Source organism: Lepisosteus oculatus, chromosome 4 (assembly GCF_040954835.1).
Source record: "Lepisosteus oculatus isolate fLepOcu1 chromosome 4, fLepOcu1.hap2, whole genome shotgun sequence".
Lineage (NCBI taxonomy): Eukaryota > Metazoa > Chordata > Actinopteri > Semionotiformes > Lepisosteidae > Lepisosteus > Lepisosteus oculatus.
In genome coordinates this window covers 28,165,820-28,189,640 of record NC_090699.1, presented here as the reverse complement: position 1 = coordinate 28,189,640, position 23,821 = coordinate 28,165,820, and the positions used below count along the sequence as shown (strand labels likewise).

The 23,821-nt window shown below is 35.8% G+C and overlaps 1 protein-coding gene across 3 annotated transcripts in view; it reads right to left on the bottom strand.

Moving 5' to 3' along the window:
* Positions 1–23,821, bottom strand: part of LOC102693145 (glutamate receptor ionotropic, delta-1) — a 354,553-nt gene that overhangs the window by 130,392 nt on the left and 200,340 nt on the right. For all 3 annotated transcript variants that reach the window (XM_015347054.2, XM_006630422.3, XM_069189014.1), the window contains one exon: positions 21,614–21,819. In XM_015347054.2, the coding sequence (XP_015202540.1) occupies positions 21,614–21,819 (206 nt within the window). The remainder of the gene's footprint in view (positions 1–21,613; positions 21,820–23,821) is intronic.

The window sequence follows — 23,821 nt, the reverse complement described above, 5'->3', positions numbered from 1 at the left end:
TGCAGACAAGGATGCTGAATTGCTCTCCCAGTTTACTATTTTTATATATTACATCTTCAGGACAACAGAACTTGACATCGTTAGATGCATTACTACCATTAGATTCATGTTACAGACTGTAGGGTTATTACCATGCAGAGAGCTCTTTCTTCTTAGGATTTTTTTATTGAAAAATACAGTTCTCTCTTCTGTGCACAGTCTCATGATTCTCTCGTCATTCTTTCTTGTAGATTCTAATACAAGGAATAAACTGCACATATTGTGACACACTGGGGGCAACGTTCTGTGTCAGATGTCTTTCAATGGTCTGGCACATGTGTCACACAGAAAACCTTGTTTACTTGTTTTCTGGGAATGTATACAGTCCTATCGTCTCTTTCCCTCACAACATATGCAAAAGGAACACTCTTGCAGGATAAAATATATATCAAGAAAATATGGTTGCAATGTGTTATAGATATAAATTATTTGCAGTTATAGTACCAAAACCCAACACTATGGAACATGGTTTTACAATGTGCCTTTCTTTCATTTGGTAGTTATAAAGTAAAAGTTCGTCGTCATCGACAGCTGTTTGTCATTCTTAGGACTCATCAACATGATGCCACTAACATTAACCACACAGATTAGTCTCAGTTGGACAAATATTATGTTATAATTGAACACCAATTCAGGACAGGTGTTAAGAGCATACAGTTGACTCATGGGTATGAAAAGTATTCAATTAATAATATGAAATATTAACTTGACTAACACTATAGGTAAAGAAGTCTTGGTAATTCTCCAGTGTGACCTTTAACTGGGTCATTGTCCTGCTTAAAGGTGAATTATTGTTCCAGTTTTAAATATTTAAAAGTTTGAATAATGTTACCTAGGAGATGTGCTGTGTTCACTCTGCATCAAACATCAACAACTTGTCATTTAGACCAAAAGGTTACAATCTCATCTCATTTGACCACAATAACCTTTGCCATATACAGTATACTGTATACGGTGTCACATAAATTCTTTGTTGCAAACTACAATTGGTAATAGAGTGGGTATGCCACTCTAGTATACAAGTCAGCTTTGTGGAGTGACTGACTCGTTGACTTTCTCAAAGTTCAGCCATTGTACTCTGTAGCTCTTTCGAAGTTGTCATTGTCCTCAAAGTGGTATTCCTCACCAGTTTCCTCCTTGCCCGGTTAGTCAGTTTGCAGGGACAGCCTAATCCAGTAAGTACAGTATCTTGGTGGTTCAATGCACCTGCATTTCTTGATAGTGTAGAATGCAAACACCCTTCTTCTGATCTGGAATTTTCATCGATTTTATACCTGACGTGTTGAAAGCTCCGTAGTCTTCATGGTTAAGTCCTGAAATTCACTTCCTAACCAAAGGAATCTCATAGTCAGGTGTTTGTAATGGGTAATCATGATAACTACTTTTATTGCTCACAGGGCACTAAACTAAATTTGAGTCATTTTATGGTAATTTTGCACATCTAATTTAATTTGTCTGTAACAGAAAAGGGTTATACAGTCATCACATTTTAAATTTTCTTTCAGATTAATTATGTGCTTATTTTTTTCTTTTTTTTTTGCTTTAAATGTGAGAAGGACGTTGTGTATATACTGTAACAAATAATATTAATTGCTATATTAGAGTGTCATGACTGCAAGCTTTACAGCAATAATATGTGAAAACTGCAAGGGTCTAAATACTTTTGCAAGTCACTGTGTTTATGTCAGATGATGTGGTTGGGAAACAAAACAAGTGTCCCATACAGTATATTGATGGGGGAAAGTGGTTCCATTACTTAAAACCTTTATTGCAACTACAGTGTTGCACCTGACTGGCTTTGGTCTCACAAACAATTAAAGTATCCAATTGAGGAGGTGAAGCAATCAAGAACCTAAACATTGATAGATTAAAATATTTTTTCTTTTCACATTTGAAGCCAATTTTGTGTCTTTGGAGTTCAGTGGAATAAAGAATAGAAATAGAAGCTTCTCCTTTGGGTGTCCTACAAAGGTGATATGTGAAGGTCATATATAAAAAGAGAGACATTCATATTTTACAGAAAGCGTAAATTATTTTAAAATTATTTATTCTTTCTGTACAGTTTTGGACAAAAGTTGGCAAAAGTCCATGAGCCACATGTTTATATGTAGTACAGTAGACAACTCTTGTAGATGTGCATCCCAACAAATATTTCACTCCATACACATACTGTAGCTCCACGCTGTCTTAAGCCATAATAAAAATAAGATGTTCTATAGTATAATATATAGTAGCTATTAGTATTAGCCTTAAATAATAAAGCAACTTTGATGTAAAATGTAAGTACTGCATAAGCCCACAAGTTAATTTAATTTAAAATGGTCATACGCGCTGCAAAATGTTGCAACATACAAAGAAATGAATATGCAAATAAAACACTGTTTAATGTAAGTATTGTATGTGTCTACCAAAGATTTATTACTCTTAATTTCTTATGAAAACAAAAAATCTAATATTGATCAATTAATCTTGATTTGACTTATGGTTTTTCACACTTTCAAGGAATATCCAGTTCAAATGGAATAGAATCCCTGTTTACTAGAAAGCTCAGCTTTGAGAGTGTGAAAACGTTAAATAGCATTCACACCCTATAATGGAGGTTTTGCAATGACCAGATAGTGGGAGAAACAGCAGGAAGCAAATTGTACTGTATCAATACAGAAAGAAAGTGGCTGTATTGTATCTCTGTCAAGGAACTTTAGATTTATTACATGGAGTACAAGATGATTAGCATGTTCTCATTGAAAAGTAGAAGGAAATTAGATGGATTCCTGCTATTGTCCCTGTCTGAGCTTAAATTGGGTGCTTGGGATTTAGGACCCTTAAGTGGGTTTGAGAATAACACTCCAACATCAGACATTCAACTTCTTTTAATGTCTGAACCAGTGACTGCAAAGGTTACAGTCTTTTCTATGGATGTACAAAGACGGATATCCCAATCTTGGTGTTCCAATTTGGAACACTAAATAGTGATACTTGTTGTGCATCCTTAAATATGCTCCAAAACAGGTTGTGTTTGCTTTTTTAACAAGCATGTAATAAGACAGGCTATTACACTAGCTGTGATAGCTCTTTATTGTGACCTAATGCCAATGCTAACCCTGCATACCTGGCATTCACTATAATTACAAAGACATGGGTTCTAATCCTGGTTCCATTTCACGTACCAGCTGGTTAATTACTTGCATTGTAGACAGATGAGCCTCAATGTTATGTCTTGTCAGCAGCAAATGGTGCAAAGCAATAAAACAGGCATCATGACTTGCTTAGTTGCTTTTTCACACTGCAATGCATTAAAATGTCTGCAGTTTAATGAAATATAACTGTCAAGGTGCAAAGGTATTTTAGGAGATAAAATTTATATCAGATTTGTCACCTTGAAAATATCCTATTCTCAATGGATTAAATTCTGGCAAACATACTATACTTAGTTTTCATGATCACATCTTTATTGAAATATTTTAAAAATAAATACTGTATATTTTCACTCTGCAGTCAGGTACTGTATAGATGGAGATGTAGGACCAACAACACTCTATGAAAGGGATGAAAGGGACAGCATCTGAGTTTGCTCCGGTTCAGTTTGGAGCCTCTTTATTTATGGGTTTTGAGTTGGAAATGTAAGTTTTAACAATTGTTATATTCTATAGATAAGTATCTTTATCAACTGCCATGAATATCTAAAAGACAGGTTTAGATAATAGATAGTGCCATGCTGACAAACTGGGAATCAATATAAAATGACAGCCATTTCCAGCCTCTTCAGTAGTATGGCTTCTTTAATTTATTTTCATATATTCAAACGCAAATTAGAAGTCTCTTAAGACAGTTCTGCTTTCAAATGCTGTGACACCACCAGAGATAATTAATATCCACATTGCCATAATTCATAGTGACTCCGCTTGCTTTTAAAAAATGCCACAACCCAGAAAGGTGTTCCTTGTAAGATATGTAATTTTCAATATTATAGACTTATTTCCAAAACTAAAAAGGAGAGCTGTCTTGATGACCAATTCCATGAGCATAAAAACTCTGAAATCAAGTCTAAAACCACAGGGTTGCTTTCTTGACTACCTTCATCAATTGAATTCTGCATGTGTCATTCAGAAACAGTGTGCAGCCATTTCAATAACCCTGGACTGGATGTCAGAGGCAATCACCAGACTGGAAATAGACCATCCATTTCACATGATAGAGCTAGCATGTGGAATCCATTTAAAACTGATGCAAGTAACTTCATTGATCTTGATTGGCTAACTTATTTATTGCATATATTTCTGAAGCAAAGGCCTAACAGATGTAAAATGTGTTAATTATCAGACTAGACTTGTGCATCTCTGAATGACGTTTTTAACCTTGGCATCAATGTACTGTACTTTAGTTCATTTAAAGCTTAACTTAATTTCTATATTTTGTACAGTAATCTTATAAATTCCCCAATCTCACCAGTTCAAAAGTTTGTTTTGATTAATTTTAAAAAAATAATTAATACAAGTCAGTCATGTACCCAATATTCATTCAACATCAGGCAAGCACACTGCAAACACTCCAGTCTTCCTCACACAAATGATTGAACCAGCATTTACAGATATCCAACTGAAGAAATGATAAGCAATGGTTTCCTTCTTTAAAATCAAACTTGGCACATCACAATATCTTACAAACTTATATTAATCTTCAAATATATGATGCTATTATAAGGTTTATACAGTACTTTTGTTGTTGATAAGAATTTGTGTGCTTTAAGATAAGATAAGACTTTTTGTGTTTTGCTGTACTACCTGTTGATGAAAATGGGTACAAATAACTTGAACAATTGTCTGTATATTTCAAAAACAAAAGGAATACAGAACGTTACAAAATATCATTTGCTAAATAGTGTGAAACCTTCCCAGGTCTGTCCTATTTCTTTTCCCTGTTTTTGAGTCTTTTGTGTATATAAAGTGCCCAATTCAATTATCAAAGTGATGCGAAGACTTTAATATGATCACCAGAGAGATTTGCAGTATAAAAGGGGCAGTACAACGGAATACCAGAGTTATCTTGGGTTGATAGGCCACACAGACCACATGCAAAACCAGAAAGAAAATGGAGCTACTTTATTCTTTACACTGAAGCTGAGCAGAACAATGATATCCAGACTCTGACTGCTTCAAATGTTGGCAGTTAGTCTGGTGTTAGACATCAATTAGACCTCTTCCCCCTGGATTATGGTGGTGCTACAGTAATCATACCAGATATTAAACTGCTAAATTACATATATCACTTTTAGGATTTATCCCACAAAATTACAACTTCTTCTAAAGATCTTCTAAAATCGACCTACACAAGTTGTTAGACCACGCAGTGCACCAGCCACTTTGATTTCTGACCTTCGATAGAAAGGGAATGTTGCTGTGCTTCTGGTAACCTAATAGCCAAAGTGCCCAGCCTTGACAATTCACCACACACCATCTGACACTGAGACATGTTCAGTGATCCATAACTGTCCCTTAACATCAATAGCCCTACTTGAAAGACATTTCAGAATCACGCAAGTCAGATTACAGCTTCACAGAAAAGAACAACTTGCAACAGCTTCGTCTCCAAATGTCTGCTGTCTTTGTGGTCTGTTGGAACCTCATTTATTGAGCGAAATAAAGAGAGGCAGCCTTGTGTACATCACACACCCCATAGATACTGTTATCCACACAGACAAGGGACATTGGTTCTGGGGAAAAGCCAAAACCTTCTTTGAATTTCTACCTGCCTAGTTTTCTTTTTAAGAGTACACTTGAATACTTAAATATTTCTGAAACCGAAAAATACTGGGCAGAGGTAAGGACATAAGCAATTGTACTGCATGGTAAACTAAATTATTTTAAAAGGCCATTATTCTGTATTACTATACTGTCTGACTAACAGCAAAGTGGCTAGTGGAATTGAGATGCTACAGTAGTTGTCATTCCACTCAAATGATTAATTACTAAAAAGAATAACCTATTTTCTTACTTGGTTCTGCATAGCTTTTTTTTAAAGGTCTTAAGCAGGTAATGGTTTAAAGAGACATAGAAAACCTAATCTACTTCAGCCCACAAGAGGCGGAGTTTGCAGTCTCCTCATTTTGGAAGTAAGGAAAATAACACTTTATGTCCTGTGATTAAAATTGCTAAAAAAACATTTGCTAAGTTATTATGATAAAAGATCCCTTACAAAAAAAAAACATATATACAAATTCTTATATCTTTATCTGACACAGATGGTACGTTTTAAAAATATTTTTTTTTTAGTTGAAGAATCTCATCTATTGTCATCAGATCAAACCTTCTGGTGTTTCCACTATTGTGTCTGAAATAGTGTGATGAATGATTAAAGAGATGGGAGATCATTTGGAACATCACAAGAATGCACTGATTTAAAGAAAAAAGAAAGTCGAGCATGCTGCTTCAGTTAGGATCTGTTCAATACTTTAGGTTCACACTTTTTGTGCAATATACTTTATACAGAGTGTGAAATTACTGTGATCACAGAAAAAGGGGATATTGCACAGAAGGAAAATTCTCTATTGCATTAATGCTGCACAAAGACTGTTTAGAGTTTTAGATGTTACTTTCAGTTTGGGGCTCATGTGAATGTGTGTGAATGAATGACTGTGTGAGTGTCAATATGTGTTTAGAGCATATTAAGTCTGGTCTTCCCTTGACCGAGACTGCCTTGATGATTTCCTTTATTTGCAGCCTGGTTTGTAGGAGCTGTTTTCATGTTGTTGCATCATCTCTAGGTACTATTAATAAATAAACAAATGAACACAAAACAGAAACCCTTCAGATGAATGAGATAAGGACATCACTTTCTATTAGAAATGACATAATTATTGGAAGAAATATATACAAATCTTAATAGAGTGCCTGCTAAGAATGGACACTGAATGACTTACAGGTAAAATGAAGAGAGAAGCAGTGACCTTGAAACACAATAGTACATGGTATAAAGCACTGAGAATTGCTCCACTGGGAGCTGTTCCGGCTGGGTAATGAGAGCCTCAGACAGACTGTGTGACCAGCAGGTGTCATTCCCAGGAATTCAGTCTCTTTGAATGGCAACAAATAACTTGGGTTAAGAAGTGTGGAAAAGGTGGAACAGAGACTCCTAGTAGAAATACGTATGGAGCTGATGGAAAACCAGAAACCCATTTGTCTAATTACAGATTTAGATCCTATTTATCCCAGGATCATTCAAAGAAAAAAAAACAGAGCAAAGTGAGGCTTGATATGAAAATTGAGTTATTCCTTCCCACTCAAAGGGGTTCAAAGAAAAGAGTAAAATCAAACCAATGAAAAACTGCCAATGTAATGTGACCAAAACCAAATAAGGCTTTTCTCTGTTTAATTTTTTCACACTTAAATTTAGGCCAGTACAGAAAAAAATATTTTAAATTCGGGTGATCAAGTGAAAGGGCTTTTAAATTAGCGGCTCTTTATTTCATCCTAGAATCTTACATTGAAATGAGGCATTTATTATTCTTTTCCTTAAGAGTCTTCCCAGTACAATACTTTTCATTTAGATATATGAAGCATACTGTATATCAGTTTAGAAAGGATGGCGGTTTCTCTCCTTTCATTTTTTTTTCTCAACTGAATCAGCATAAAAGCCATGTCAGTAATTGTGAGCTTTATTTAATCCACTATTATACAGGACAATACACCCTTGCAGAACACAATGTTGCCCAACCAAAATTCCTCTGTGGACAATTTATCACTCATAACATAGCAACACCAGTTTCTAAAAAGTTTACTTCAATACTTCTCTCTTATTACCTACTGTAGAATCAAATTTGCCCAACTCCTATAATCTTATAAAATCAGACTGTGAAATGGATCTGTGAAGATGTTCTTCAGTTATGATATTTAGGAGATACTGCAGATTTAAGGATATTATATGCAGCATGAGAAAGACAAGACTGTTCTGATAGCATGTATCTTGCAGGACAATCTTAGGGACATAATATTGTTTTTTCTACCAATTATTTTTTGTAATCCTTTCATACTATAATATAAATATATATTTCATAATATACTTTTATATTATATACTATTATATTGAACTATTTCTCCGATATACTATTTTAATGAATATACAGTTTATGAGATTTAGGTACACAACCCTAAAAAACTGATATCTTAGTAGTTTCCATATTTTGATATTAGCCATCCATTTCCAAGAAGATTTGCGTTAGGAATGAAATGGAAAAACAGATGCACATCAACGAAAGAAAAAAGTCATTTAGATCAGTTTGTGAATTAATGGCTCCTGAAACAAGTACAGTACCTCAAGCCAGCCTTTATACATGCAAGTATTTGTTACATGATGAGTAGAGGAGAAAAGACTATAAAGAATCGATTGCCTCGCCAAGCAGTCCTGTGCATAAAATGGATAGAAAAAGACAGTATAAGGAATGGATACAGAGAGAGAAATAGGGTAATGGGACGGGTGGAGAGCAGACAGTAGACAGAGATAGATGACTCCTTAGCAGCTTCGATTTTCACCCAGTATTGTGAGGAAAATGGAATTCAGAGAGATACATAATGAGATGTAGGGATGGGGTCAGGGAAGGAGCCCTCAGACCATAAGTCCATGATAAGAACAGACAACTAACTAGATAAACTCCATAACCCAGCCACTCATTTCCTTCTGTTCTCCTGCTATCAGTGCTGACACCACCTCAGCACCTTCACCCCCTCTATCTCCTCAGTAAAACATAAGTAAACTGTGCAGTAATCTAGCAAACTCAATCACCTTCCCTCACTCTTCAGCAGGGTCTGTCGAGGGTCCATGGCTCTGATTCCCTCAGTCTAAGGCTATTCCCAAGACACACTCTGATGTTTGGAGCTGGACAAGGCCATGAAGTGCCTGTGTTACACCAGTGGCTGAGATACGCAGCCACCTAGTCCTCAGATTAAGTAAGATGACAGACTAGCAAATCACTACTCCTGAATTGGTGCTGCTTTTTCAGCTCAATTATGCAGCAGTGTAGCATCTGGCAAATCAAAACAATATAGCACAGGTGATGATGATGATACAGTAATAATAACATGTCTGCTTCTGTTGCTCACATTCAAAGAACAGCAGCCTGCAAATACTGTTTTATGGCTGTATAGACGTGTGCATGTATTTTATTGCTTGTGAGCGACAAAGGACTCAGACTGAGTAGTAATATCACTTTTGCAACATCAAGAAAGACTTAAAATAGTTAGACATGTTTAAGGAAGTAAGACCTCACATAAACATTCATTTATTTCATTATTCTTTTCTTTACAACATGCAAGTTCTGTTTCTTAAATTATTACTTAATTGCTTTTCAAGGAAAAATGCTGAAGTTTTAAACACAAATTATATGGCATCACGTAATTTAATCACTTTTAATATATTTTAACTGTGATACTAGAAAATATTTAATCCATAAATTGTTCACCTCGAAATACACAAAGTGGGAAGTGTTTTATATCTGAAAAAATATAACAATATTATACATATAACATGTATAACAATGTTATACTGTTACAATATTCATGAAAACGTCTTTCAACAAGAACAATTAAGTGCAATCCAATTCAATTTCCCTAAAATGAAAAAATTAGCAAAAAAACAATTATCTTTTTTAATTATGGTTTTGTGATTCAATGGTTAATGTTGAACAGGTATTTGTAAAATTAAAACTATCCTCCAACAACAAATAATTCATAAAAAAATAATTGGTGACTTCTGTTTCCATCAGCCCTACCCAAGTTCCCTGTTTGTCTGCAGGGTGCTGGTACATTATACTGAGCTTCTCCATGATAATGACATTCAGATCGACGCAATCAATGTCCGATGTGGTCATTAGCATTCCAAACGAATCTAATGGTGCCTCTATCGTTTTTAATCACTGCGGAGAGAGTTTTCTGTGTACTTAAAATTCCACTCTGAAAACACTATCGGACATGCTTAATTATTCTTGGCCCCGCTCATTAGCTTCCTGGGATCTTGGGGGGGAAGGTGGCAGTGATGGATGGAGGCAGGGGAAGGCTGCATGCAGAGAGAAGCTCTCTGCCCGTGACTGATTCCCTCTGTGGGAGTAATGACTCAGGCCGAATAAACAAACACAGGCATTCAGTTCCTGTTTCCACTGTGATGATCTACGCACGCCAATGGAGGGGTATCATTAGACCCAAAGGTAAGCTTGATCATGGGATCTTGTAATTAATTGAGTGAGCCCCAGGACTCTGTAGCTCCCAGGGTTTTGGGTAGGCTGATAAAGCATTAAACAGATAATAAATACTGCAGTGTAATACGATCACTGAGTGTCATCACACACTTGCCAAATGCACCACTATAGCTCCAGTATTCAAATCCTGTCTACACGTAAACCAGTGCCTTTCCGGTTAATTTTTCTTCCACCCTCTGCTTTTCCTGAAAGATAGTCACCAGTCAGGTCATACGCAACACTACCAAACACAAATTGCTTAACCTTCATTATTATCCTTTACAATGGTATACAGTAAGATCATTAAACTCCTACAGACTATTTCCAGCTTCCTCGCAACACTGACACTATACTAGCAATGATCGTCAACTGTCTGCTATTCACCCCTAATAGTGATTCTCGGCACCTCTGACAACATTGTCAGGACTATGACAAAGTCATTATTCTGTACTGATGTTTGTTTATGTAGTATTTCTGATTCTCAAGAAAAGATGCCCAGGTCCAAATTGCTATTGGTGTCCCACAAGGATCTTTTCTGCGTATAAGAATAGTTCCATTACATTGCTGAGAATTTTGAGAAAGAATTTTGATAGATTACTCCTCTCTTTCTTTTCTGCATCTCAGAAATTAGAAGCATGGATCTCACAATTTACACTGGGTAATCATCAGCTTTATATTTTTCTTCAGGACTTTTTTTTATTCTGAGTGGCATCACTCTTTCCCTTATAACCACACATTTGATTACACACGCTTCTCCTAATTACTGTATGTATCCCGTGTAGTTTTTCTTCTAGCAAACCCATCAACACCCACCAAATCATTTTTTAAATTCAATTTTCAGCATCTATGATCTTTAGAAAAGTCTCTCTAAAAATACATTTAATCATATGCTGTAGTTTATTAGCATTGACGTTTTTTTATAGTGAATCAGCATTATGTTTCTACCTTAATATAAAGTTGTTGCACTCCTATTTAATTTATGTGCTGTACACTAATGATTAGTTAAATATGTAAAGCTCTTTGAGATTATACTCAATATGGAAAGGCATTAAAAAGCAATGTATAAAACTAACATAATCAGATTTTTAAAACTCACTCTTAGCCATGCCAGCATTATTGACTTTGCTAAGATCCCAAAATATGGAGCCATTTGACATAGATAGCTTTCTGCAAAGATTAAATTTCTAAACTGTATATGTTTTACAGAAGGTGTCCCACTCGATGTTGACCTTTAAGCCCTTAATCTTTTTTCCTTTCTGTGGTCTTTCAAAGAAGGAGGACATTAATTTATCTTGAATTTCCTCTGCACTGCTTTATGAGAAAGCATTTGAGCTTGCAGCTTTAACTTCTTTGTTGTCATGTCCAATAATAATGCAAACGGTTTAGACATACAGTAGGTGAAAAAAATCAACCAAATTGGTAAAATAACTCCAGCAAATACAAAAGTAACATACAATTTAGTAACATATACAATTGAAGATTTTTTTATTGTTTGAAGTATGTTAAAATAAGTGTGTGTTACTATGAATACGGAAGCATCCACTAATCCTCATAAAGTCACTTATTCCTCATAAGATTCATAGCCAATCTGAAGCCTCAGAAGATCTCAGAAGCACAGGAGAGGACTACACTGTCCAAAGCATACAATTTATTTGCACACTGACAAACACACTGGTACAATTAAAAGAGATCACTTAACCGATTAAAATGTTTTTTAAAAATGGGAGGCAATTAGGGCATCCAATCATAAGGAGAACATGCAAACATCAGAAGGTTTCACAGTCCGGAATCACATCCAAGACCTAAGAATTGTGAGGCAGCAGTAAATGCCACTATACCATCCTATGAATGAATATGATTTTTTCTTAGGCATTTGAGGAGTGTTAGAGATGTGTGTTATAAATAATGATTAAAATCTTTTTCTGAACTTCCTTGTGCAATTCTTTTCAACTGCCTTATTTCACACAAAAACTTGTGTCTGAGGGCTTTAATTGTGGTCAATCTTAACATTCAGGTTTGTTAATAGGATCTATGTTACTTTGTCATACTGTATAAGCAGCATATGATAAATCCATCAATATACAGTGTACTACCAATTTGATCCCAATTAAAGAAGCAATGGTAACATAAATATAGTAAATGTCCATTATTCCCATTATTAGTAGTAGAAGTAGCAGCAATAAATATAATGCACGTTTATACAATTTACAAGGTAACCTATTTGATTCTAGTTGACACCGACACAGACTCCCGATAAGTGATTGCCATTTATTTGGAGCAAGGTTAAAAAGCTTGGTTCACTCTGAGCTCTTTCAAGTGTTTGTCATCTTATTTTCTCTGGTGCTGCTGCTCTCCCTTTTTCGGTTTCTTTGATTGTACCTGTGTCCTGATATTTAGGAACAGTTGTAAACCTGTGAAGCTGTGTCTGATAATGAACAGTGTGCCAACGAGATTACCACAGCTTTCTAATACACATACCAAATTCAATCAGACTACAAGCTTCAATCAAAAGTTTATTTGCTGACTGTGAAAATCACAGGGAAGTTTTCCCACAAATGTGATTACAATTGCTGAACAGCAAACTTCAGAACAGTGTAGAGATTAGCACACAGCACATGGGAAATAACACTAAACCCTCTGGTCTTCTTGTTTTAAAAGTATCTAATTCCTAGCAAGATGGGCTTTGGATGTTTAAAAAGGGGAGAGACTTAACAGTGCCTGAAGAATTCACATTATTTCTAATCTAATTTTAAACCTTACCTGATCTGAAATGTCAATACTTGGTCTAGAACATGTAGACATTTCTCTTCCTTTCTGTTACATAAATATTTGGCATTGCAGTTAGATAAGATGACAGGTATCAAACTACATCTATGAAAGGAGAGGTGGTGTATTGCAGCCAAACAATCAGTTGAAGAAAATTGAATTGTTTATCAGGACTTTAGTTGTTTACAAAAGTAACATGCTGTATTTAAAGCCATAAACATAGTGCATTCTCTTTATAAACCTAGTAAAGATTTTTCATCTCATGTGCATTACATACTGTATGTTGTTAGTATTCTTCTGTAATAAAGAACAATAAATTATGGCATAAAATGAGACAAGAATTATAGTGAAAAGGAATAACTTCTAAAATATATTAATACCAATATTTTTTACAGATTTCTAGTTTCCTTCCCGGTTTAAAACTATTTTTCCAGGACTCTTTTCAATGTATTTTTTTTACCCTTATAAAACATTATCATTTGATTTGTTTTATTTATTGGTTATATTAATTTACAATAGATTAATTACAGGTCCTATTAAATATTGATAAGATTAAATGTTTTTCTAGTTTTGTGTATATATTACATTTATTAAACAGTAAATGCTGAAAAGATAATAGAATTTCTAACAGAAGTTTAAGAGGAACCTTGGATCCTGATGTCACATACTTCCACTTACATACTGTACCTACTGTATGTATATAAATCTTGAACCCAGGGCTTCCCTTCATGTATCTCTATATTGTATCATGTACTGTACTGTATCTCATTCTTCTCATCTCTCCATCTACTGTACACCCTTGAATCAGATCCCTTGCTCAATCCTAACAAAAGTCAGGGCGGGTTTGGGAAACTTATCCTTTCAGATAGGCTGCCATTGCCTCAGTTAGGTAAGTCATGCCAAATATTTTACACATATTTTTTCTCTCTCGCATGCATTAGGATTTAACAGAACTAATGAATTACCACTTATAACTGAAACAAGGCTATGATTTTGTGCCATTGGGACCTTTAATCAGGGTGGATTCCAAAGAAACAATTGGAAACAGAGCAAGTATTAAAAAGAGAGCTCATTTTCTACTTTATTGTTCTCTTTAATGATGCTCACTTTTGTCTCTATTGAGAGATGCAAAAGATTTCAGAGGTTAACTAAGCAGTCTGTCAGGTGAGATATTTTCTCTCTCATCTGTCTTGTTCCCGAGAGGATCTCTATGTTTTTTAGTTTATCTTGGCTTCAGCTAGGAAAGTCCACAGGACTCTTCCATTGAGGTTTTATGACCAAGTGTCTGTACTCATCTAATTTTGTATTCATCTGGCAGTTTCTCTTTTTCTATTTCCTTCAGAGTGGATCACATGTTCCTTCCATGCTCCCCAGCTGCATGCTGTTACTCAGAACTCTGTAATCTGTAGTTTCCTTCCATGCTTGCCCTGTTGTAAGATAAATAGACTATGGTCCAGGATGTATCAGCCTTCTATAATCTCTCCCTAGAATTTCCTAAAATTTGCCATCAACATAATTGAAAAACAAGTGGTATACCATGAAAGTTATACCTCAGTGGCCACTTTATTAAAGTAGGTACACTTGTTTGTTAACACAAATAACAAAACAGTGAATGTAGCTGCAACTTAATATATAAAGCATGCAGACATGATCAACAGGTTAAGTTGTTGTTTGACCAAACATTAGAATGGGGAAGAAGCGTGATCTAAGTGACTTTGACTATGGTATGATTGTTGGTGCCAGACATTAAAACTATCAGTTTTAATTTTGATTTGACATTGTTTTATTCCCTTTTGTAGCATAGGCTTTTGCTGGGCGGTCTGGTGTTTCTGTTTTCTGTTTTCTGTTTTGATATAAAATTAAGTAATGTCATCTGTTTTTATCTCTAGAATGAATGAGACACCCAGCTTTGTGTGTCATTGACACCAGCTAGTTGAAGGGATAGTTCCCTCTAATAGTCCTGAGGTCTTTTGTATTGAAAAAATGAGCATAAGGTCAGTTTTTCCAGTGCTTAACTTGGCAGACAGACATGTGAACACATTGGGTTTTGCAACACACCATTGAGTTTGGCTTTCCCTATGAGGACCAATGCCAAGTATGCTGGAAACAAAACATTTATAGAAAACCTCATAATCACCCTGATCTCAGTCTCATCCAATTGATTCCTCACCTTCTAGCCCCCAACATGAAACTGCTCTCTCTTGAGTCACTTGTGGAATAAAAATCCCCTTTCTGAATTGCTGAGTGATGAATGAAAAACTGAAAACCCAGCCTATCAGTTCCCCTCCACAGATCTTCATTTCCTCACAGCTCCTCAGACAGACACGTTCTCTCCTAAACACCTCCCACACAGGATTCTCCCCATCTCTATACTGTATGTCATTTATCATCACCCCTGCCTGCCTGAACACTGTTCAATCTCTCTCCCAGGAACAGCCTATTTCTGCTTTCTCATAGAATGTAAATATTATAAAAGAGGAACAAGGGAAGAAAAGTAGATGAAATTAAACTGTGGTGGGAAGTCCAGTATAAATATACACCTCATTCTCTATTCTACAACATGTAAAGTTGAGTCCTGTGTTCCAAGCAGATAGCTGCCAGATTAACTGGGTGTCTAGAATGAAGGACAGCAGAGATTTGCAGGTCACTGGGAGATGGAGTGTGTCAGCTGCTTCCTAGAAAGGATTGAGTAGTTCTACCCCTCAAGGCCAAAGTTTTTTTTCTCAGCCAGGAGAAGAATTGCAGCCCTGGGGTTAACCAATTCATTTATTGGCCTTCAAGACATACAGTACAGTGGAGTGCCTCTCTGATGGATTGTCAACTTTTATCCTCTGCTTTTGCCAGTCCTTGAATTAACAGTACCTAAGTGGAGAGCATAGTTCAGGTCATCTTGAGTGTACTTTTGTGCTCTTGCTCTCAAAACCAATAACAATTGAATAAAATCACTTAATTTCTTAATATCTCTGGCACCTCTGTCCTGAACCTGTGAAAGGGTGGACAGATCTAAAGCTGGACAAATGTGACACATCAGGAAATAATAAAGTATACAAAAAATAGGAGGTTCCTTGACCTACCTTGATTATTAGATCATGTAGCCAGAAAACAGGGTATCAGTTTCAACAACATTGCTGGGTAGTTTGTTCCATACTACCATTTTGTGCTTGTGTTCTCCATTTTGAATGTGCTCTTCTACTGTATAGCTGTCGTCTGTGCCCCCTGTTTCTTGTTCATCATGTTTGATTTTGTAATTTTTTGCCATTGTTAATGCTTCCCAACATTAAGAAGATGAAAATGAACGGTCAACAAATACACTTGTCTTTTCCATTAGTATCTTCTTTGAAACTCTGTATTTAGTAGCTACCTTATAGCTACAGTATATCTTGCTTTTGCTAACTGCATGTAACACTCTTCACTTGTCTACATTACATGTCATCTTCCCAGTATGGATATTTTTTTAATTCATTTCTTCATTTCACAGTGTTTGCTAATCCTCCTGTTTCAGTATCACCTGCAAATCTGAATAGTTTTCAAACTATACCAGAATCAAGATTATTAACATAAATTAGGAAAATCACTGTTCCTGATAAGTAACCCCCTTGTGGTACTTGTACATCACCCATGTAATGAAAGGGCAATACATTGACAAAACTTCAATGGGTATTACCCCTTTCTTGAGCAACTATTGGAAGGATTGTGTTAAACGTCTCATAATGTCTTAGACAGAGGTCTGATAACATTCTTGTTTCTTTTGTACAATTTGTAGATTACTATGAGGACCTGTAGCATTGCATACCCTGGGTTTCCTGGATTCATTTTTTTACAAACCAGAAGCTTTGCCTTACTATCTACTGTAGGTGATGCAGAATGGCATGTAGCAGAGCAGCAGGAAGTAAATTTAAGAGTCTCGTACATTCCGCCCTCACAATCTCTTTCAGAAAACAAGTGCAGAAAGTGAGTATGTCTAAAAACAGACTTAAGACTGATCTTTACTATCATGCTTTTGTTTAAGTAGTGTAGCTGAGCTCCCCATGGTTTAAAGGAAGATTTTCTCAGCAGGTATCCCTTTAGCAATGTTTTTCTGATGTGGTTCTCTCTACTGTTGCACCCCTGACTAACATACACCTCTGTCTGAGTATGGGTCACACTTTCCTCTACATCTCACGTTGTACATCTAGTATGAAAATTAATACTACCCACAGTGATAAGCATAGCCTTTATTCCGTCCTAATAATTTAGGGAACAACGCTGTAATGTTCTGATATTCAGAAGTTATATTTCTGCAGAGAGCAGTATTAAGGCAAGATATTTTGATGGAGCTCAACACTTCTATCTCATGTTTTACTTTTTCCTGTATTAAGAATAAACTAGTATTAATGTAGCATTAATAGTATTCATGTTTAAACAGAAATAAGCAAAGGAAATCATTGTACAACAATATTAAGGCTTAAGAAAAATAAATCGTGGTGGCAGTAAAAAAGTAGTGAAAAACAAAACAGATGTCATATACAGTAGGAAGAACACTTCCACATATGGCCAGTTGTACGACATACTCCACTGTAGCCTAAATCTCTAAATTGTTTCTGCTCTTATTGTCTTTCTTTCTATTTTTAAAGAAATGACTGCAGGCTTTACTTTGTAACTTTTAAGAATGTCTTTTGGTATTAAACAAAATAGCTACCAGCAGGGTAGCTATTGATTTTAAAGCTGATTTATCACAGAACTAAGAAAAACATTTTTAAACAATTAAAACATATAAAAAACTTTAGAATATAGGTTTAAGATCATAACAGACTACGCTAGTATTTTGCTTGGAATGGGCATTGTAGTGTTGCTGAATTTGTATCCTTTTAAAAATCCTTTTCCACTTTTTGTAATAATTAAGTATTGTATGTGCTTTACACTCTGCTTTCTAAAAAGACACAACTTAAAGACTCGAGAGACTAAAGCTTAGTGATCTGTTCTTCCTCTATACTTTGAAACACATGCAGTCTTACACACACAAAAACATCAGCAGGAGTATGGATTATCTAGTGTAATCCACTCTCGGAGACTGAGCAGCCATTGGGGGTAAAGGTGAGTGGACTGAGCTCAGAGAGAGAAGAAGAGACGTGAGGTTTATGGGATTTCCCAGAATTCCATATCCCTCTTCATCCTGCCTTGGATGGGAAATGCTCATGTTAAAAGAGTATTAGCTATAGTCTGAAGAGACTGAAGGGGATAAAGAGCTGTGGGAGATACTGTACAGAGCTGCTCATCTGAAATATTGCACATGCTAGCTTCAATCCATGGCATTACCAATAAAGAGATCTTTTTGGTGTCCTCTTTTTTGTTCCTACATACCAAAGTCCAAATCATTAACACATTATGTTAAGTAGGAAGGGTATAACTACATGTGATTATTGCATTATTTTATATAAAATTCATGCAACTGTGAAGATACCTTCTGAAACACAATTTTGAAAGAGCAAGCTACATTGACTGTAGTTATTGAAATGAACACTGAATACAATATTTAGATGTTTTTAATGTGAGACTTTTCATTCTGTGTAACTATTCAATGGTAATGGCCTTACCAAAAAATATTTGTGTTATTGGTATACTAAGAAGATTATGAAGAGCATATGTGCCTTCTCCCCAGCAGTAAACAAACATACTGTATGTACATAGTCTGGCCATCAATCTGTTACTTTACATTTTAGATAATCCATTCATCCCATGTTCAGATTCTAAGGCTAAAACCATGATTACTAAATCATCAAGCAAATGTCTTTCATTAATATTCGCTATTCACTAATATTCACTTTATTAATATTAATTAAACTCTATGTTTTTATTAAAATGTTTCTTCCAAAAAATTCTGGGGATTTAACAGAAATAATATTTCCTGTATCTGCTGCAAAGAACATAGAGTAAGCAAACGTGATGCCCTACATGTCATTCATAATAATGGGAGAACAGCACTGAATTCCAAACACTTTGATTGCATTTTTGTTCAGGCAGTTTAAGGGACCCTCTCAGCTTGATTCAGCAAAACAGCTTTAGTGTGCTATAACCTTGTTGATATTATGTTTCATATTTTATTAGGTTTTTTTTATTTTGATAATTAAATTTAATCATTTACAGTATGTAGTGTAGTTTCATACATTAGTATACCTTTAAATATGGCATTTTACATTTTGTCAATTGTCATGTACTGTAAAGTAGAGAAGCATTAACATTTTGTCAAAAACAAACAATAAGAACAAGACATACATTATAAGAAACAAAGTTACTGTTAAATTAATTTATGGATTCATTTTTCAACATTACTGTTGAATCTGTAAAATAAACTATGACAATATAACAGACCGACTACCATCCAAAGCAGTGACAACTGTTCATATTCCGTGCAAACCATTTCTTTTTTATCAGTTACTGTATATGTCCAAAACTGAAGAAGTGAAATTTCTCAGCTACTTGAATTCAGTGCAAAGTGGCAGATTTCCAGTAAAATGAACAAAAGATTTCATATACAAGACCTTGAAGCTCAGCTCATGGTTCATCTTTGAAAACTGTTCACCTGTCAGACCTGACAAGCACAACAAGACAGCAGCACGATTTACAAAAATAAAATGCAAACAACAACAGCATGAAGCATGCAAGCACACTGGCAGTAAGTCCACTGTGTAAAACTGAGGGCAAAAACAACAACAAAACAAATAGCAGAACCCTCCACGGGCAACTAAATAAGCTTCTTTAAACCATTATTAATAGAGAGCACCTCTACAAATGAATACCCTCTGGATATTTTTAATAAACAAGTATTATGTAGTAAGTGCAGACTCTTACTTTTAGGAAAAGATCCTTAATGAACTAGTTTCATTTTTTAATCATTCAACATATTTTAGAAATCTTTTGAAGATTTTGTAGACATAAATTACTGTCTGGCTAAATGAGTACAACATTTAAGGGCCTTATATTCAAACCAAGTGCATAAATTCCATAGGAACAGTAAGTATCTAAGGGATTGCATACAGGGAGCAAAGCCTTTAATGCAATCCATTAATCTGCATTTCTTTCTGAAACGTCTATGCTTAATGGAGATCATAACTGAAGTTTAAGAGAGAAGGACTATCCATCTATAAGTCCCAAAAATGTTCTGTCTAAATATAAATAAAAGACTCCCCTTCCTTTCCCTCCACTCCTTGCCCTTTCAGGAGCTCTTTTTCTCCAACTAGTAATTCCAATTACTCCTTCATCATCTTTCATGAGAATGTTGTTATTCCCATAACCTGGCAGGTTAAACCCAAATTAACTAAGTCTTATTTTTGTTTCATTTCACACATTATTTTTAAAACATAATTTTCAAAAAATAACTATCTGGATAAGTTGCTGAAGTATATTTAACCAAAGTGGTAAGAAACATGAAACTTGTGAGATCAACCTCTAATATTGCTGTTTCAGTAGTTTAACAGAATACTGGTATCCTGCAACAGGTCAGTATCTCACACAGAGCACAGCAGTAAAATAAAATAAAATTATTGTTATTGCCATTATTATCATCATCGTCATCATCTTTCTATTTAATGCACATCTTCCTTTTACATTTGAACAAATGATGTATCTGTGGTAAATAAATCGCACTGCTTTCTGTCACGATATTAGTTCCCCCTCCTTAAGGGTGCTCCAGCCCTTTCACTAAAGACTTTATTCTATGCACCTGCTCCCTATTCCCAGCCCACCTTAAAACCCAGGCGCTGACGCTCTTCCGGGCTCTGCATCTGATTTCCATATCGTGCGAGTCCGGGACCTGGAAGCGCCTGGTCCCGTTAAGGTTTTAACCTCGGTTCCCGTTCCCGTTCCCCGTCCGCTGGTTCCGACCCGGCCTTCGTGGTTTTTAACTTGTTCTGATGGATCTTCTGGTTTTGGACTTTCTCGTGTGTTTTGGATATTCCCTAAGGACTACTCTCTCGGATTGTTCGCCTCGGCCACACCTCCCCCGTGCACCAGCGCACCGTGGACACGCCCCCCTGTCTTCTGCCCCGTATTCCTGCATGACGTTTCCCTAGTGTTTCCCCACTCCGTCGGATTGTGTCATCCGCATAGGGTCCGGAAAGAACTGTTCGTTACACTTTCTTTTCCTGAACATTCACGAAATTACAATTTTCGAGATTCCACACCTAAACTATACATCAGAATGTCTATGCGTGCAAAGCAACTTACTGTCAAATTGAGACACTGTAAGGTTGTATTATAGAAACAAATAATCTTTATCTCTTCTTTAAACAGAGAACCAATAGTCCTTGAAAATATAGTATTAGCCAATGCTCCAGTATATTTTGCAATAATTGGTAGAAGAAATAAGAAAAAGAAAAATAATAATTTTGGAGGAGACAAACTTCACTGAAGTGCAATCCTGATATATCCTTCTATACAATAGATCAAGCAGAGAAGTGAGAAGCTGCTTCACAGTAGAACAGAATCATCTAGCTTCACATATAAAACTCTAATTGGAACCTTACTGAAAAGCTTGTCCAACTAATATCATTATGATTGATTGATGACTGTTTTAATAAGTAGAGTGCAACGCTGTCCTGGTGGACTGACCTGGTGGATGAAAACTTGCGCCCCACGGGGGCTCAGCAGGAGAATGGCACGTCTCAAGGTGTCTCTGTAGCGGTTCAGCTCTTCTGTCCGCATGGTGGTGAAGAGGTTGGCGAAGACACGGCTGATATTGCGGTCGACACGCTGCAGAGACACGTCGAGTCCAAGCCGTGATGCCTGGTCAAGGAAGCTCTGCAGGCCCCGGATATCTGCAGGAGAAGAGCAAAGAGGCATGAGCTGGGCCCAGTCAGAAGAACATGGACACACTGGAACCTTCAGTTTCTCATCCATCCTGATCTCTCATTTACTTACTGAAACTATTGTTACCTTCTTTAATGAAACAAAACCTGAAGGAGCCATGTCTTGGCATTAGTTCTTAATTCGTGCATAAACATAGTGTTGCCTTTAAAAGCTTTACAAACTCAGAGGTTTTGTAAGCATTTTTTAATCGGCTGTTGCTTCAGGCTCAATAACAAGACGAAGTGAGAAGTTTTGTGGTTGCATGGGTATTGATTACCTGTTCAAGTAAAGACTTCAGGTAGTCTGGAAAATCTTCAATACACAGTCATGTGCCTCCATATTACATTTTGTTTACTTACAGCTATGGACTTGTCATTCTTTGTGCTTAATTTCAAACTGTCCACACTCCAGTATGCCCATTCCCCCACATACATCCACTCTATCCCATTCACATTGAGCTCCTGCACCTCAACATTAAGCACTACATTCCACAAACAATTATTTTTTTCAGTTCTAACAATATTGTTTGATTTTGTATGCCTTATTGATCATCTTTGAGAAAAGATTTTATTTTAATCTGTTTCTTCTTTATAAACCATTTTACAGATAAATACAAAGGACATTTAAAATAATTATATAAGATAATACCTTTCCGGCTGTCAGATACTAAGAAACCAATTACATTGGCAACAGTACAGAAATGTAATATTTACTGTAAGTAAAATAAGAAAAACATTTAAATAGACTGTATTTACTTTGTAGAGAAAATCCATGCTTTCTCTCTAAGTGCTCTATAGAGCGATCCTACTTATTGACTACCCTATATAATTACATGTGTGAACCCAATAACCCACACATTACATTTCTTGGGAGTCTTTTTTCCAAGTAATGGCTACTTCTACATATTATAATCACATTTCAGTCCCCTTGTAAAATCATTGTATACAAACCTAGCAAAGATACTGTAGTACTGAAAGCCTATTTAGGCCTTGCATGAATAGTAGAATGAAAAAAGCTCTGAAAAGAAAGTGCATTTACAGTAGGTAATAGCTGTGTTGTGCCCAGTGTAAAATCTGTCTTAAAAATAAAAGAGCAACAGGTCATTATCTCACACAGAGCACAACAGTAAAATAAAAGAAAATTACTGTTGTTATTGTCATTATTATCATCATCGTTGTCGTCATCTTCCTATTTAATGCACATCTACCTTTCACAATTGAAAAAATGTTGTTGTATCTGTGGTAAATAAATCGCACTGCTTTCTTTTCTAAAAAAATCCCAAAATGATAATGTATAGTAAAATCTTGCATATCTGTGATTGCTGATCCTTCCGGTTACCACACCTAAAATATACATCAGAATGTCTATGCGTACGAAGCAACTTACTGTCAAATTGAGACACTTTAAGGCTGCATTATAGAAACAAATAATCTTTATCTTCTTTAAACAGAGAACCAACAGTCCTTGAAAAGATAGAGGCAGATCATTATTAGCTAATGGTCCAGTATATTTTGTAATAATTAGTAGTAGTACTAAGAATAAGAATAAGAATAATTTTGGAGGAGACAAACTTCACTGAAGTGCAATGCTGATATGTCCAACTACAGATAGATCAGGCAGGAAAGTGAAAAGCTGCTTCAAGGTAGAACTTTAAGTAGAGTAGTGCTTATCCATGACATTGCTTGTCTCTTCTATTTCGAAAAAAGTAAAAAGTAAGTCAGGTTTAATGTCTAACCCCAATTATGGCACCTCCTGCATCACAGTATCCTTTAGCACCAGTCTGTGGCAGTTGTTTTGGGAACATTTAACTAAAAATTTGAAAAATGTTCATCTAAATTTGTAAATGTAATGTTTTGGAACATTAAACTGTAGTTCAGGAGTATGTGTGCTCTTTACTGGTCCACCAACACCACTCACAGTCACAACCTGGATTTCCTCAGAGGTCTTCTGTCCCGGGACTGACCAGGCCCA